General features: G+C 45.1%; 1 protein-coding gene and 1 long non-coding RNA gene across 2 annotated transcripts in view; one reads left to right on the top strand and one right to left on the bottom strand.

Moving 5' to 3' along the window:
- The window catches only part of LOC135973158 (uncharacterized), a 70,361-nt gene extending 59,957 nt beyond the window's left edge, over positions 1 to 10,404 (bottom strand). Inside the window, exon 1 of the long non-coding RNA XR_010589859.1 lies at positions 10,266 to 10,404. This is a non-coding gene — a long non-coding RNA (uncharacterized LOC135973158). The remainder of the gene's footprint in view (positions 1 to 10,265) is intronic.
- A 139-nt stretch (positions 10,405 to 10,543) lies between these two features.
- The window catches only part of WWC1 (WW and C2 domain containing 1), a 172,570-nt gene continuing 165,000 nt past the window's right edge, over positions 10,544 to 18,113 (top strand). The window contains exon 1 of the mRNA XM_008179581.4: positions 10,544 to 10,963. Within this exon, the coding sequence (XP_008177803.2) occupies positions 10,845 to 10,963 (119 nt within the window). The 5' untranslated portion in view covers positions 10,544 to 10,844. The remainder of the gene's footprint in view (positions 10,964 to 18,113) is intronic.

Here is an 18,113-nt window from a genome sequence, read left to right as displayed (position 1 = left end):
CTACCTGGAAGCGCAGCCAGGTGGCTCTGCGCATTGCCCTGTCCTCAAGTGCTGCCCCCGCAGGAACTGCGGCCAACGGGAGCTGTGGGGGAGATAAGCTTCCGGGAGGTAAGCGCTGCCTGGAGCCTGCACCCATCACCCTCTCCTACACCCCTGCCCCAGCCCTGATTTCCCCCCCACCCCCATCCTCCAAACCCATCAATCCCAGCCTGGAACACCCTCCTACACCCCAAACCCCTCACCCCAACCCCACCCAGAGCCCAACCCCCCAGCCAGATCCCTCTGCCCCCTGCCTCCAAACCCCCTGCCTCAGCCCAGAGCCCCCTCCTACACTCTGAACCCTTCATTTCTGGCCCCACCCTGGAACCCGCACCCCCAGCCCAGAGCTCATATTCCCCACGCACTCCAATTCCCTGAACCAGCCCAGTGAAAATGAGTAAGGGTGGGAGAGCAAGTGATGGGGGGAGGGGGAATGGAGTGAGCAGGAAGCGGGGCCTCAGAGAAGGGGCAGGGCAGGGTGTGGGGCAAGGGTGTTTAGTTTTGTGCAAGTAGAAAGTTGGCAACCCTATATATTACACTTCTTCTCATGATAAACAGCATGCCCACTGCTTATTTTAAATGCACAATTTTAAGTCTATTAAAAAATAAACGCCATGAAACTACAACGGAAGCAGATTGAATTAATTTCCCTTCATTTTCAAAATCCTTCATTGATTTGTTTGTGATGAACAGGCACAATAAGTCAAGCATCTGTTTAGTGTTTACTTTTGCATTTCCTTCCACCCCCTAACTGTGTTTTACCAATTGCTTTAAAACATTTAACATTGTATATTAGTTTTCCACAGTGGGATCTCAAAGCATTTTGTAATTACTTCTCACAACTCCCACCATCCTGTCATGAAGCACTGATTAAAATCCCCATTTTAAAGATGAACCAATAGAGTCAGACACTAGAGCTTCCTTAGCAGTAGAGAATTTTGCAAAAGTTGCAGAACCTCAGCTTTTATTAAAAATTTCTAGTTCTCATGGCTGCTGAGGTTTAAAAAGATGAAAACATGAAACTGAAAGGCTCCAAACTCAGAAAACAGGTACAGAGAACAAAGATTTTTTTTTTTTAACACTGCAGTTTTGGGGCGGCCCTACCCACTCATTATTTGAGACTGGCAAAACTGAAATTCCCTTTTAGTACCAGTGGCATCCGTGGGAGCTGTGGTATTGTGTCAGGTTATCTGGGGGTGGGAATGGAAGGCCCAAAAATTAAGTCCCAGGTTCTGGCCTACTCCTGAGGGGAAAAGTCCAAGGCTCCAAGGTCTGTACAGCAAACCCTGTCAAGCTCCTTTCACTCTTTACAACAAAGAAAACAAAGAATTAAGCAGTGTTATCAGCAGGCCTTTTTGAAAAGAGTTCAGTCACTCGTTGCTCCATGTGGGCACTCTAGTCCAGAACAAAAGTAACTTTATGCCAGAATAATTAATGCACTTCCCAGAGTAATTCTGAAATAAAATCATTTTATTCCAGAATATCATCCGCTTGGGGAGCTATTTCAGAATAGCTAGTCTGGTCAATTTCCCCATGTACAGGAGTCCTAAAAAAACCCAACCCACTCCTGAGGTTCTCCTAGCTCCAGCAGGCTCCATACCAGACTAGCAGTAATCAAAGCCCATTTTCTTTTCCCTCTGAAAAGCCACTTCACTAGGGCTGGTTTCTGTTTAAATAGCTGCCTTCTTGGGATCTAGTGAAAGATTCCATGCCATAATTGGCATGTAACACATGTTCCATGGCCGGCCCTTCCCTTCCCTCGCCCTGCCTGACTGCCTAATTCAGGGGTCGGCAACTGTGACGAAGTAGGACTGTTCTTAATGTTTCCTCTGAATACTGCGTGGGTGCCTCAGTTTCCCCTATGCATTTCTTAAGTCTCTAGTGTGCATAAATGGCTGACACTCTGTATCCTAGCAACAAATGGCTGGGGCCCTTCCCCCCTGCAAGGGAATAGCTAAAGGTGAACAAAGATATCAGGTGACCTCCTGGCCCGGGAAAGAGACAAAGGCCAGAAAGGAGGGGCTGGAGAGGGTTTCAGTTGGGAGCTGGCTGGGGATGGGAAGTGAGTGCAGATGTGGGTGTCTGCCTTGCTGCAGGGCCACCCAGGGGGAGCAATTGGGGCAATTTGCCCCAGGCCCCGGGCCCCACAGGGGCCCCCATGAGAATATAGTATTCTATAGTATTGCAACTTTTTTTTATGGAAGGGGCCTCCAAAATTGCTTTGCCCCAGACCCCCTGAATCCTCTGGGCAGCCCTGCCTTGCTGGGCCCCAGAATGGACCTGGCTGAGGGGTCCTGTTCTTTGTACCTACAAGCTCTGTTTTAGACCGTGTTTCTGTCATCTAATAAACCTCTGTTTTACTGGCTGGCTAAGAGTCACGCCTGACTGCGAAGTGGGGGTGCGTACAGGACCTTCTGGCTTCCCCAGGACCGCACCTGGGCAGACTCGCTGTGGGAAGCGCACGGAGCGGCATATGCTAAATGCTCCAAGGAGAGACCCAGGAGGGTGAAGCCGTGTGAGCTTCTTGCCCTGAAGACAGTCTGCTCCAAGGGAGAGGAGGCTCCCCAGAGTCCTGACTGGTTTTGTGGGGAGTAGTTCCAAAGCATCGCCCGGGGACTCCGTGACAGCAACCTCTGGCACGGCACACGGCTCTCCAGGGTAAGCACCCTGGCGGGCTGGGCCAGTTTGTTTACCTGCCGCATCCGCCGGTTCAGCCGATTGCGGCTCCCACTGGCCGCGGTTTGCCGCTCCAGGCCAATGGGGGCTGCGGGAAGCGGCGTGGGTTGAGGGATGTGCTGGCTGCGGTTTCCCGCTGCCCCCATTGGCCTGGAGCGGCGAACCATGGCCAGTGGAAGCTGCAATCGGCCGAACCTGTGGACGTGGCAGGTAAACAAACTGGCCCGGCCCGCCAGGGTGCTTACCCTGGCGAGCCACGTGCCAGAGGTTGCCTGACCGCTGGCCTAACTCTTGTTTCACTACTGCAGTGTGGGGCATGCACCCTCCAGGACAGGTGGCTTCTGGTGTTTTCACCACCATGTTAATTACATCCCACTGTAAGCAGAAGTGCAGTGACTTGTGTTTAGTAAGTGTTTAGGTTGGAACATAAGTAGATTCTTAAATAAATAAAAAACATACACCAGGCTTTGGCCAGCAACTCACTGTTTACTATATTTAGAGAGATCATAGCATTAAAATGGCTGCTGCTATCTAATAATTTATAAGATAGAAGGTCTAGCACAATAGGTTTGTTGGTGCTCTGAAAATACAACAATAATCGATGGAATGGCAGTGGATAGCCCTGAGCCAGGGAGCCAGGAACAGAATGTAAGAGTTCTGAATGCCTTGTTCTCTGCTCTGTCCTACATACAACACTTCCTTTTCCATATGTAAAGAACTTACCTATGAATCATCTCTTCCTTTTGTTTGCTTGTGTGGCAATAGTCACCTGTTTGTTTATTACTTCATAATTCAAACAGATTTTGATAACACTGAATTCCTTTGTTGTGAGTAAGAGTGGTAAAAGGGAATGAGTTACAATGCAATAAATTCCTGCTTGTGTACATGCACACACTTTAATGTGCAGACATTCTTATGAGTTTAAAAAAGAGGAGCGAAAGAAAACGATGGAATAATAATGGGCTTTCACTTGAAGTTGAATATGCCTGGAAATATTTTCCTAGATATTAAAAAAAATCCTGTTTAAAACAATAGATCGAAGGTATAAATACAACTTAAACATAGTGTGCGTTACAAGAGAAGACTATGCTATCTGAATACACACGTATTTTGAGCTCACTGCTCCCTTGTTCTTTCTCTTTTTTCCTCATCCTTCTATGTAATTTTAAAATTTTAACTGCTGCTGCTCTTTTTCTGCTATAATATTACCTAGCTCTCTTATAGCACTTTTCATCTGCAGACCTCAAAGTGCTTTACAAAGAGAGATAAGTACCATTATACCCAATAGAAAAATGGTTAACTGAGGCACTTGCCCATAACAAATCAGAGGCAGAATGCAGAACAAAGCCCATGTCTCCTGACTCTCACTCCCAGATCTTGTCTAGTGGACTGCACTTCTGTAAACAGTTTTGATTATTCGCTAATGGACTGAACTGTTCCCAGTAAAGTCAACCGTGGTTTTAATGTAGGGACACAGGCATTCCTATTCTGGATCAAGTCAGGGGACCATCCAATCTAATATCCTGTCTCTGACAGTGGCCCATCGTAGATGCTTCACAGGAATCTGCAAGAAACTCCACAGTGAACAGTTATGGAATATCCAATTATTGAAGCTTCATCCTAACGCATTTTAGTCAGCGGCTGGTTTATGCCCTGGAGCTATGCCTTTCTATTCCCTTTAAAATTCATTTTTAATTCCTTTCTAATGGCAATGCTCTCATTATCTACAAATAGGATACCTTTTAAAAAAAAAAAAAAAACTACTAAACCTCTGGCCTCAATGATATCAAGTGTCAATGAGTTCTGCAGGTTAATCAAACTTTGTGTATTTTTTAAAAAAAGGTATTTCCTTTCATCAGTTTTAAACTTTGCTGTCTTTCAATTTAATTGAATGTCCCCTTGTTTTTCTGTTATCAGAGAATGAAATAAGAGTGCCTTATTATGGGTAATATGAACCTTTCAAGAGCCAAAGGGGGTATCTCCAGGTTAATGTTTCCCCATGCCCCAGTTTTGCCTCACCAAAGAAAGAGGTGGGGGTGGGGGGTAGGTAGGACCTAGCGGATGTTTCCCCTCAGCAGCTCAAGACAGCTGCAGCCAATCAAGGGGAGTATATATAAACAGGCGAACCTGGTAAAAGGTGGTTGCTGCTCTACAGAGGAAAAGGAAGGAGAAGACAAACACATGCATATGTGTGCCACTACCAGGGCCAGCTTTAGGAAGTGCGGTGCCTGATTCAAATACCCGGCGCCGGTCAGGGTCTTCCGTGGCACTGAAGGACCTGCCGCCGAAGACTCGGAGTGAGTGGAGGACCTGCCGTTGAAGTGCCACCTAAGACCCGGACTGCCGCTGGGTGAGTAAAAATTAAAAAGGCGCCTAAGTTAGGCGCTCTTCTTTAGGGCGTGGGGCCCTCTTAGGCGTGGGTGCGGGGCCTGATTCGGGGGAATTGGCCTAAAGCCGGCCCTGGCGACTGCGTCCGCACTTTGTGACCAGTAGGCTTTCAAGATGTATGTATTTTGTTTGTGGTTTAATTTCTGCTCTGAGCATTACTTTTTCAGGAGGTAGTTTCATGAACTGAAGATTTTATTAAAGGTGTTTACTATATGGGTTAGTCCTTTTAAAATAGGGTGACCAGATGTCCTGATTTTATAGGCCTTTTTTTTGGGCCTGATATTTGGGCCTTTTTCTTATATAGGCATCTATTACCCCCCACCCCGTCCCTAATGTCTGTCCCTGAATTTGTCTCTACTTACGCTGTTATCCTTTTTGAAATACGATGACCTGTTCTGAAGTAAATGCACTATTTTTTTTACTCCCATACCTTATGACTCCTGATGCTTGTTTGCTTCTTGACCACTAGCTTCTCCATGAGTGGCTGTTACTTTAGAACCTAGCAAAGTGTAAAAGTAGTTCAAGCTTTTCCTTACCGTGAAACTATTAATAATGGATGTCACTTGCCAGTGTGATGTCCATTTAATTAGCTTTGTTAGGTCACTTTGCAATACCTGTTTTTATTCTAGACTAGGGCTGATGATTAATGGCAGTTAACTCACGTGATTAACTCAAAAAAATTAAGTGTGATTTAAAAAAATTAATTGCACTGTTAAACAATAGAATGCCAATTGAAATTTATTAAATATTTTGGATGTTTTTCAATGTTTTCAAATATATTGATTTCTATTACAACACAGAATACAAAGTGTACAGTGCTCACTTTATATTATTATTTTTTATTACAAATATTTGCACTGTAAAAACGATAAACAAAAGAAATGTATGAGGTGAACTGAAAAATACCAAGTACTGTAGTGCAATCTCTTTATCGTGAAAGTGTAACTTACCAATGTAGATTTTTTGTTTTGTTACATAACTGCACTCTAAAACAAAACAATATAAAACAAGTCCCCTCAGTCCTACTTTTTGTTCAGCCAAATAGCTAAGAAAAACAAGTTTGTTTACATTTACGGGAGATACTGCTGCCTGCTTCTTATTTTACAGTGCAAATATTTGTAATCAAAAATAAATATAGTGATCATTGTATACTTTGTATTGTGTGTTGTAATTGAAATCAATATATTTGAAAATGTAGAAAACATCCAAAAATATTTAAATAAATTATATTCTATTATTGTTTAATATTGATTACTTTTTTTAATCGCTTGACAGCCCTATTCTAGACTAACCTATTCTTCTGTGTCCTTGACAAATTTTGCCACCTTACTTCTGTTTTCATGTCACTAATAAACAGGTCAAATAGTCCTCACACAAGCTGGGGAACCTCACAATTAACATCTACCATATTGAAAATTCCCCATTTGTTGTTGTTGTTTTCTCTTAACCAGTTTCTCATTCATGACAGAACACCACCTATCAGCCCTTATGAGGGACTCTGTTGAAGGCTTTGTGAATGCCAATGATGTGTTGGTGGATATTTGGCTAATATGCTCAATAGCTGTAGTAGGTAAGAGGCACAGCTTGCCTCATGTATCATCCTGAGCTCCTGCAGATACCCTTTGGATCTCTTAGGCTTGGAGTTAGGCCCTGGAACATATTTTCCATGGGAAAGTTTCGGGGGGGGGGGGGGGTTGAGACTTTCTATTTGGGGAGATTATCATTTAAATTTCCTCCCCAAAATGTCCTTTGGCATAATCAGAAGAAGAGAATGAACTGGGCCTGTATATAGCACATATGAGACAATTAGAGTCTTGCATTCTGTGGCTTACTGGTATATCAGGTTTAAAATACCTAGGCTCTTTCAGACAGCTCAGATATGTCTTCATCCGTCCAAGGGCAACCTCTTCAGTATGGGTTTCTTTGTGTATACATGTCAGTCAGTGAGATTCTGTTAGCATTAAATATAGCATGGGACTTTTCATAGGAGCAGAGATTTGTCCCTATATTCTTGCCTAAACGTGTCTCCTAGTAATATGAAGGTGGCAGCCTTCCCTAACAGAAGTGGGTGTATAGTTCACAAAACCTGCTGGAATGAAAAAGGATGTATAAATCAAAGGAGACTTCTCTAGTAGTGAAAGAACACAAATGGGAGAATGGGTTTCATTCCTGACACTCATGTATCAAAGGGGTAGCCGTGTTAGTCTGGATCTGTAAAAGCAGCAAAGAGTCCTGTGGCACCTTATAGACTAAGGCCTGGTCCACACTAAGCCCCAGTTCGAACTAAGATACGCAACTTCAGCTACATGAATAACGTAGCTGAGGTCGAAGTATCTTAGTTCGAACTTAAAGGTACTTACCGCGGGTCCACACGCGGCAGGCAGGCTCCCCCGTCGACTCCGCCTACTCCTCTCGCAGAGCAGGATTACCGGCGTCGACGGCGAGCACTTCCGGGATCGATTTATCGCGTCTAGACAAGACGCGATAAATCGATCCCAGAAGATCGATTGCTGGCCGCCGAACCAGCGGGTAAATATAGACGTACCCTTACAAACGTATAGGAGCATGAGCTTTCGTGGGTGAATACCCACTTCGTTGGATGCATCCGAAGAAGTGGGTATTCACCCACGAAAGCTCATGCTCCTATACGTTTGTTAGTCTATAAGGTGCCACAGGACTCTTTGCTGCTATTCCTGACACTGACTTTAATGACCACAGGGAAAACCACCTAAGTGCTCTGATCATCAGTTCTACCTTGCATGGGTGATGGTATGAGTTTAATAAATGAAGTGTTTTGATATACTCAATTGGTATAAAACTGAAAGAATTAATAAATGGTATTTTACCTTAAAATGGTCAGTAGTCAAAAAGTATAGGTAATCTAGCTAGAGTGACCAGATAGCAAGTGTGAAAAAGTAGGACAGGGGGTGGAGGTAATAGACATCTATATAAGAAAAAGCCCCAAATATTGGGACTGTCCCTATAAAATCGGGACATCTGGTCAACCTAAATCTAGCAGACACATCAGGATGCTTTCAGCATCCCAAGAAACCTAGGCCAGTACAGTATGTGTGTTCAGCTTTGTGCTGTCTTCCATATACTGCTCAGTGTGCCTAGGATTATTTTTCTCTCTTGGTGCACTAGGTGTGTAGGGTGGGATCCACAAAGGGACATGGGCATTGCAATGGTGAATGTCACAGCTCCTAAACTTTAGGCACTAAGAAAAAATCACAGAACTACGATCTGAGCTAGGCACCTGGGCAGCTTGGCACCTGTACAATGCATGAGGAGAGAAAGGCAAGTAGGAATGTGATCCATAAAAGCCAGTATGTGAGGTGGGAAGCTGCCTAAGCTAGCCAATGGGAGATGCCAACAAGGGAGGGGGTGTACTTAGCCCCACCCCTGTCAAAGAGCTAGACACCTAAGCACCTCTCTGCAGCCTAGACTTATCTCTGCTTATCAACCCACAAACAGAAACCTGCTGCCCAGAATCAGGTGGTTTAGGTGCCTATGTTGCTGCTTGAGGAAATGAGTGAGCCCCTGACTCACTCCACAAAAATGGGAGGCGAGATGGTGGTGCCACCCCTTTAGTCCCATGGTTAGAGCACTTGCCTGGGATGTGAGACCCCTGTTTTGAATCCTTTCCCCTCTGGCAGAGAAGGGGAATTGAACCAGTCTTCATTTCCCGGGCAAGTGCTGTAACCATTGGATTAAAAGTTAAAGGTGTACCCCGCTATGTTCTTCTCTTCCTCTCTCCCCCCTTGATTTTGAATGGACTCCATTCAGTAAGTGACCTCTGAGCTTGTGAACTGGACCAGGCCCTGCACGCAATTGAAGTGGCTGAACCCCTACCTTTCCTGGTTTATGAATCACTCTGGGGTGTACGCAGGAGCTAGGCATGTGGATGCCTAGAGCAAGGGTCAGCAACCTTTCAGAAGTGGTGTACCGAGTCTTCATTTATTCACTCTAATTTAAGGTTTCGTGTGCCAGTAATACATTTTAACATTTTTAGAAGGTCTCTTTTTGTAAGTCTATAATATATAACTAAACTATTGTTGTATGTAAAGTAAATAAGGTTTTTAAAATGTTTAAGATGCTTCATTTAAAATTAAATTAAAATGCAGAGCCCCCCGGACCAGTGGCCAGAACCCAGGCTGTTTGAGTGCCACCGAAAATCAGCTTGCGTGCCATCTTCGGCACGTGTGCCATAGGTTGCCTACCCCTGGCCTAGAGAGTGGAAGCAGTGTGCATGCCCAGAGTCTGCAACACAGGTGCCTAGGGAACTTTTACTTTAAAAATGTAGGTGCCAAGTGAGTTTTGGTACCTAAGGGTTCAGTGCAGGTTTTGGGGATACAGTGGAGCCAAAACTGGGACTTCCGTGACAATGCTTTTATGGATCTGGGCCCTAGTTTCTCCTTTAAGTTCTCCTCTGAACACACTGACTAAATCTTACCAGCTTTAATCTACCACCCAAAACTTTATTTCTGAAAAAAGGAGTGGCGTGTGTGGGGGGTGGGAGGAAACCACTACTAACAATGTATGCCACCCCAAGGTGATGTATTCCTCTTGTGATCAGCTGTGACTTTCTGGATTGGAATGGTAGGGTTTCGATTGTAAACTCAGTGGGGTAAGGGCTATGGCTACTTAACACTGTGTACAGAGCAGAGGCAGGCTGGGCTTGGCAAATAATAAATCCATGCATTCATGCTCCAGCCTCCAGCTCACAACCGTGTTAACCTGAGCACGGGGGGAGGTCAGTATTTTACACGTGGGAACGCTAGGGCATAGAGAGCCAAGGTGATACAGAGGGGGAGGGACGGAATCCTGCCAACAGTTCCCTGTTCTAGGCACTAGCCCAATCTGCCTAGGGGCAAGGGTAGCTTGAAACGCCCCAGCCCATCGCTGCCTGGCGGAGTAGATGCCTTGGGGCCCACCCCACCATCCTCCTGACAGGGGGGGGGTGCTGCTGAGAGCCCCCAGCCGGTGCCCGGGGCAGGTGCTGCTCTGTGCCCAGCCCCCAGCGCCTCCCCGCCTGGGCAGAGGGAGGCGCTGTGCTGTGCCCACCCCCGTGCCCTGGGTAGGGGGAGGCGCCTGCCTCCGGTGCACCCGTGTTTACAGTAGCAGCGGCGGCAGCAGCAGCTCCGCGGGGGCAGCGCTATTACCTGCATTACAGTAGCACCTGGAGGCGTGAGGCGAGCCCAGCGCTCCCCGGCAGGCGGGGCCGGGCCGCAGCGGCAGGGCGCTGGGCCCCTTCACGGAGCAGCATCCCCCGCTCCGCCGGCGGAGGTGTCGGTGCCAGGCTGGGCCGGGAGCGGGAGGAGAGGAGCCACCCCCAGGCCCCGGGCACTCGCCGGGCGGCAGGAGCCGAGCGGAAAATGGAGGCGTGAGGGGAGCCGCCGCCTCGGGGCGCTGGACAGCGCTGGGGAGCCTGTGCTGGTGATCGCCTGGCACCGCCCTGCCCCGCTCCCCCCCGCCCCAGCGCCGGGCACCTGGCACCGCCCTGCCCCGCTCCCCAGCGCCGGGCACCTGGCATCACCCGGCACCGCCTTGCATCGCCCGTTGGCCCCCCGAGCGGAGGATGTGACTCCCGCCGGTTCCTCCTTGCAGTGGCTGGGCTGATCGGTGCTGCCCCCAGAGCTCTGGGCCTTGCAAGGAAGGGGAATCCTCGCCCGCCCCCTTCTGCTCTTGCGGGGACCAGGGGCTGAGCTCTTTATGGGGCAGTTCAACCCGGCCTGGAGAAGATGCCAAGGAAGGAGCTACCTTTGCCAGAGGGCTGGGAAGAAGCCCGGGACTTCGATGGGAAAGTGTATTATATCGACCACACCAACAAAACCACCAGCTGGATCGACCCGAGAGACAGGTATGAGGCCGGACCGGTTTGACTCCCTCGCTGCCATTCAGGGAAGCCAGGCAGGTGCAGGGAGAGGTGTCTGTTCACCCAGCCACCGCCTGCCCTTGGGCCGGAGGGAATAGGCAGTGCAGTAGCACAAAGAAAGAGCCTGATGCTAAAGGGGCACCTCGAGCCCTAAACTGGGGCTCACTGGACTTCCCCCGACAGCTGGCCCAGGAGATAGCTGTGTTTGTTCAGCGTGTGTTGCTTCAGTTGCCAATGGCGCAGGCGAAAGAGGCTTTATTACAAGATTTGTAAAACACCCAGCACTGGGTGCACGTTTACATGGCTTGGATTACTTTGATTTACCCCCAAACCACTTCTCTTTCTATGCGGAGGGAGCTCTCACCACTATAGGATATACAGGCAAACCTGGGTAGTAAGCTCAGTGTTAGGGTACCAGCGCAAAGAGGCTGGAGAAAGTGATGTAGCTATCTTGAATTTTGCCTGATCCCCACAATTTTTTGTCAGGGCACTGCTAGGTTGGAGCTTGAGTCATAATAGCTTTCATATTGGCGGAATGAATATACCAGAACATATTTTCAGGGATTCCTGGTGCTAATCTGCTACTCCTGGATAAGGTTTTTAGTAAACAAGTGATTTGGTTTTGGTTGATGAATACCATATTTATGTATCGATCCTGATTGGCACTTCTAAATACTATTATAATACAAATTAAAAATGGTCCTGGTTAGGACTAAATTCTCTGTACCTCCCTCAGTGTGTGGGATGGGGACTTTACATTCATACCCAAGCCTGCAGTTTGACTCCATTGAGATGATTCAATTTATAGTCTTTGATGGAAGAAGGGGATTTCCACTCCTGTAACTTTGGCTACTAAGAGCCCTACTTATAATTTTCTTTTTGCCCTCTATTCATAAAAAGTGACTTCTTAAAGTTTTTATCTTTAAATACACCATGATAATATCTTACTATATAAAGTGTGACTTGGGGAGTTTACCTTGGAATGTCCTGGTTGCTTTAAATTTGTCAGACTATTAACATTCTGCAATTTTGGGCCACATTCTTCCCTAGTTAGACAGGTGCAACCTGACTGATTACCTTTATTGTTTTTGCACTGCTGACACTCAGAGCTGACTTTAGCCTTTTGTTTAAGTGTGTTAAACAGTGGAGAGCTAAGTGGCAGTGTAACAGCTACTTGGTAACCATTAGAATGTTAATGAAAGTGAGAGACATCCCTTGGCTGATGTCATGACCTTCTAATTGTCCTATATGCTAAATCTCTTGCTCAAGTCCAAAAACACCCATTGCTTGAAGAGTTTTTCAAAGATCTGTTTTGGTGTGCTAGTAATAGTCCTCCTATATGTCTATCCTTCAAACTAATTTAAAATTCATAAAACCACCACCTTATTCTCTCTCTCTTTCTTTTAAATCTATTTACAACCTGCCTCTGCCATGATGTCTAGAAATCATTTCTGTCTGGCATTGGTAGGGAAAGTGGTCAGCTGAACTGTTTTTTGTTTTCCTTAGCCTTCCATCCATCCCTCAAACCTAGACTGTAAATTCTCTGTGGCAGGAACTATCTTTGTTACATGATGTACAGTGCCTAGCACAATGGGGTTCTGATCCTTGATTGGGATTTCTAAGCGGTATTACAAATATTTGGGGGAAGTGTTGTTCTGGCTTTTGTTTCCAATTTCATTCTTTTCACATAAGTGTCTTGCCCCTTTGTTACTTCAGTGCTCTTGCAGATCTGACATGCAAGCTATTCTTGTTATCAAACATATTGAGATCACGATTGCTATTTGCATTGTGGTAACATCCAAAGAATCCAGTCAGGATTGGGACCTAGTTGTGATGTGCTCTACAAACACATAGTGACTATGGGACAGGGACTAACGATCTAAGATAAGTGGTGATATTACTATATTATAGTATGCTAGTGCTATACTACAGCACATTCTAGGTTTTGGCCCATCTCTTTACAACAAAATATCATGTCCTACATTCCCATAGGTTATTCATGGAGTCATTCATCTCCCACAGTGCTTTTCTTTTTCTCAGTCTTTTTGTATTACTCTTCAGCTTCCTTCTTGACCCTCTTTGCTCTGATGTGTGCACTATTCTTGTGTTAATCATTATTATAAATTACATTCAAGTATTAAAAGCACCTGCTGTGTATGACCAGTTACTTTTCAAATGATTTGTCTACTTAAGTCTGTAAGTCTTTTTTTTAAATTTTACAGTTAAAATTAGCAGCATATGATCAATTCAGTTTTCTTGCTAAACGATGGAAAAGTCACTGAAACTGTCAATTATACTTTAGGAGGAGATATAGGGTGCGGAGAGACAGATAATGTTAACAAATTTTAATTACTTGTATGTTTACTGCAACTGAAGAAGGGAACTGCCTCAAATACTATATTAAAATTTCTAAATGCAATAGTGATCTACATATATAAAATTTCATACTTTGTACTTTGATGAATTTCAGGATTCTTTGACTTAATGAAACTTTTTTTTTTTAAGAAGGTCATAGTCCAAAACAATTGTAACGAGCACAAGGTGTTACAGAATACTGCTGTAATAATTTTAAACAGTTAAATGGAGTAAGTCTCTTAAGAGAGTCTTTCTTGTTGTGTGATAATTTACAGGTCTGGTTCAACTTTTTTAATTGATTATTTCCCCCCCAGCAATTGATTCTTTGTATCAGTTTTCCATTATATTTGTCAGGATGCCAGTGCCCACGCATTTGTTTGATTCTAGCTCAGTTATTCATCTGACAGCCAAATGTTTGTTAGCCATGAGAATGAATGATTTGTCCAGTTCCTAACTTTACAGGATTTCAGGGAGCAGCTGCATTCCAGGAGTAGCCTTTTTTGTGCACCCTTATTCTTCTAATGAAACTAAACACAAACCAAAAATCTGTTAGCACTAGTGAGGACTAATAGTGGCATCTAAAAATCCTGGTCTTTTCCCATATAGGTAATCGCAATAAAATATAAACAATTGCAATGTACAAATATGCACCTTATTTTAGGTGTGTGTGTTGTGATACTGCAACAACATGGACTGTGTATTTACTACTGATAACCAGGTTTTCACTGTTTTCTACAAAACAACCCAATATATGAAATTTTTCAATGATATTCTGCTAGAAATACATATGGTACTGACAAGCCTTGAACCTGAAGCTGTTCTTTTACTGGTATGAATTAGGAATAATTACCGAAGTCATTGGAGTAACAGCAGTGTGAAACTGGTGTGAGGAGGTCCACCAGGCCCTAGCATATTTTCAGACTGAAATAATTTTTTATCTAGTACTGTTACAAGTAAACTTTAAAATTACTGTAACATAGTTCATTGCAATTGATAGCAGTTTGTAAATAGTCAGCGTCACTATTTTTGGGGGAAGAGGGGTCTTTCATGCAGAAAAAAGGCAGAGATACTATATAAAAAAGTGATTTGCTGTAAAACCACAGATTGCAGTGGATATGGAGGCAGATATGACTTAAAACTCCTTTTTGAACTCATTTCCTTCAAATTGGCCAGATTTCAAGTTGACAATGCCCGTATAATATCTGGTCAATTCATTCAGCGAGCCACAACTGGTAACTAAAGATAAGAGACTCAACTTTTAAAGCTTCCCTAAATCCCTCTTTCCAGTTTAATTTAGTGTAAAGAAATATGATTAGGGATACTGTATAGATGCAGTGCTTAAGTCTGTCTATATAGTTTTTGTTATATTAGTTGATGTTGGATTTGTAGTTTAGTTAGATATGTTTTGTGTTAACTGAAGCTTGTTAAAGGAATTATTGCAGGAGTGTGTCTGGATGCAGACATAATGGAACACCCAGAAACTTTAGATACTTAGGAGAAGTGACTGGCAGAAAGAGGGTTCTATAATCATCTAAGAATCAGCTGAACTACTAGAGTTGATTGTATCAACTGAAATTATCCAATTTTAACTGTAGAATAGAATCTTTGGCAATTTTTTTCAACAGTCTATCATTCTCCTGTCCATAAGAAGCATGGTGTCACAGCATCTTCTTGCTTATATGTATAAACAGGCCTAAGTGATGTATGACAGCACCAGAAGGATTCAGAAGTTCACTCTCATGATGGATAGAATGAGCCAAAAATTGTATGGTGTGCTGCAAGAGACCTGCCTTCAAAAGCTGACCTGAATTTCAAAGCCCTGAAGGCTTCTGTAGCCTTTAAAGTGATGAGGAAGGATGATCTAACTCAGGAGTTCTCAAACTTCCTTGCACCGCGACCCCTTTCTGACAACAAAAATTACTACATGACCCCAGAAGGGGGGACTGAAGCCTGCGCCCCACCGTCCCAGGTGGGGATGCCAAAGTTGAAGCCAAAGGCTTCAGCCCCAGATAGGACACCTGTAACCTTAGCGCCGCCACGCAGGGCTGAAGTCCTTAGGCTTCGGCCCCAGGCGGTGGAGCTCAGGCTTGGGCTTTGGCCCTGGGTGGTGGGGCTTGGGCTTGGGCTTTGGCCTTGGGTGGTGGGGTTTGGACCCTGGGCCCTAGCAAGTCTAATTCCAGCCCTGGCAACCCCATTAAAAAGTGTTCACAACCCACTTTAGGGACTCGACCCACAGTTTGAGAACCACTGGTCTAACTTATTGCTTTGAGCCTCAATTTTGCTGTGGCCTGTGTTACAATGGTCCCTTCTACCTTGAATCCATAGCTTTGGTCAGAGCAGAAACAAGTGTGAGGGATCCATGTCTGCTTTCTCAGTTGGTCTCAATGCATTGCAGAAAGAGAAAGGTGTATAACAGGGGTGAGCAAACTTTTTGGTCTGAGGGCCACATCTGGGAATAGAAATTGTATGGCGGGCTGTGAATGCTCACAAAATTGGGGTTGGGGTGTGGGAAGGGGTGAGGGCTCTGGTTCGGGGTGTGGGCTCTGGGGTGGGGCCAGAAATGAGGAGTTCAGGGTGAGGGAGGGGGTTCTGGGGTGGGGGGTGCGGGCTCTGGACTGGGGCTGGGGATGAGGAGTTTGGGGTGTAAGAGGGTGCTCTGGGCTGGGACTGAGGGGTTTGGAGTGCGGGATGGGGATCAGGGCTGGGGCAGGGGGTTCGGGCACCGGAGGAGACTCAGGGGTGCAGGCTCTGGGCGATGCTTACCTCCAGTGGCTCCCGGAAGCAGCAGCATGTCACTTCTCTGGCTCCTACATAGAGGTGCGGCCAGGCGGCTCTGCACGCTTCCCCATCCGCAGGTACCGTCCCTGCAGCTCCCATTGGCTGTGATTCCTGGCCAATAGGAGCTGTGAGGGCGGCACTTGGGGCAGGGGCAGCATGCAGAGCGGAGCCCCCTAGCTGCTCCTATGCGTAGGAGCCGGAGAAGGTCCATGCTGCTGCTTCCGGGAGCCACGTGGAGCAGTCCCTGGCCCTGCTCCCTGGCTGGAGTGGGGCAAGCCCCAGACCCCACTCCCCAGCAAGAGCTTGAGGGCTGGATTAAAACAGCTGGCAGGCTGGATCTGGCTTGTGGGCCGTAGTTTGCCCACCCCTGGTGTATAAGGAGTGGAAGAACTTTTGAAAACTCGTATTTTGAGATTAAAGGACAAGGTTAAGAAAAAGCAACTATAATAAATTGCTTATATGTTGCATGTATGTTATTTTAGTAGCATACAAATGTTGAACAATACAAATATTTAGCAATGCAAATATCTTAATATATATAAATAGTGGATGTTCACATGATGGTAAGTAAATCTTCTCTTCCTCAGTCAACATAAGTTTTAGACTGGAAAGCTGTCAGGCACTTCTAATGGCCTGCTAAATGACTTCACCTAGTCAAGTGGCTTAGTCATAGTGTGTTTCTGCAACATGAAGTTGAAGTAGCTACTTATTTATGAAACTATGAATGATGAATTCTGTCCTTAGGGCTAATTCAGGATTAAGCTTCCTACAGACTGGTGTTTCAGAGACCTACATTATTCAATAATGCATGTTCCTGAAACGATCGTATTCTCTGAGTGACAGCTTCCTTTGTGCTGACACAGACCACTCAGCACACATCTTGATACAATGGCGCTAGAATTCTCATGATCATTTTTCAAATGCAGAAGACACACCTGCATAGTAATTTAGGCCCTAGATTTTAAGCTGTTTTTATGATTACCGCTTCGTTTTTACATAAGATAAGAGCAAAATCCCAGAAACATGATAGTTCAGGCTGGTATCTGATCTCAAACTTAGCTGTAAATCAGGAATAGCACCAGTACAAAATTAGCTTGATTTGAGACAAGAATCTCACTTATCTTTATAGTATAGAGAAGAGTGCTTTGATTCCAACAAAGGTATTGTCCCTGGATCCTGCTAGGGAAATGGGGGCATTGTTCCATCTTTGGAGCCTATGACTAGCTGGAGTCTGATCAGTCTGAAACTCCCTTCGGCTCTGGAATGGAGAAGCATGTTCCCCACCGCCTTGGGCCTCCAATTTCAGGTCCTCACCACAGTAAATAGTTCTATGCATTCATGGCATGGTATGGCTCACAGTCTTCCAAGGTTACCTCAGAATGAAATCGACTGGACTCTGATCAATTCACCTCTGATCACTAGGCAGTGAAAACTGATAAGATTCTGGCAGTTCTCACTTTTCTGCAGCAAAGCTGCAATAAGCACCAGAGGCATTAGAACTGTCTGTAGACTCTGGAATACAACAAACATCAGTTAGCCTTCCAAATGTGGAGTATAATCTCTGCAATCCTAAAGGCTAGAAAACCTTATACATTGAGAGTTTAGATTTTGCAGAAGTTGACATTTGCCTGGGATAGCTTTCTACTCCAAATTCAAATGGATTTCCAAACTTTGGCTATATGAGCCTACAGAACAGTTAACTCGTCGGAAAGGGAATAGAGCTTCCAGGAGGAATACATAACTAATAAAAGAAAGATGCCATTTAGGGAAAATGTAGACGTTTTATTCGCTACAGGTTGAATTTTCTTGTACAGGGATTAAGGTTGAAACAATCCTTAGAATTTAGGAGTTATAGTTTTGAAAATGCTTGCTATGGAAGGATTAGACCCAGTATGCATCTATAGATTGCAATATCCTGCATATAAATACATTTTTCAGATTTGGTGTGATACTTCAGTGTGTCTTGGCTCCTCTGTTGGTTTTACTTTTGAAACAAAATTTC

This window comes from Chrysemys picta, chromosome 8, assembly GCF_011386835.1.
Source record: "Chrysemys picta bellii isolate R12L10 chromosome 8, ASM1138683v2, whole genome shotgun sequence".
NCBI lineage: Eukaryota > Metazoa > Chordata > Testudines > Emydidae > Chrysemys > Chrysemys picta.
Note: the sequence above shows the minus strand (reverse complement) of the source record. Positions and strands in the feature narration are given on the sequence as shown.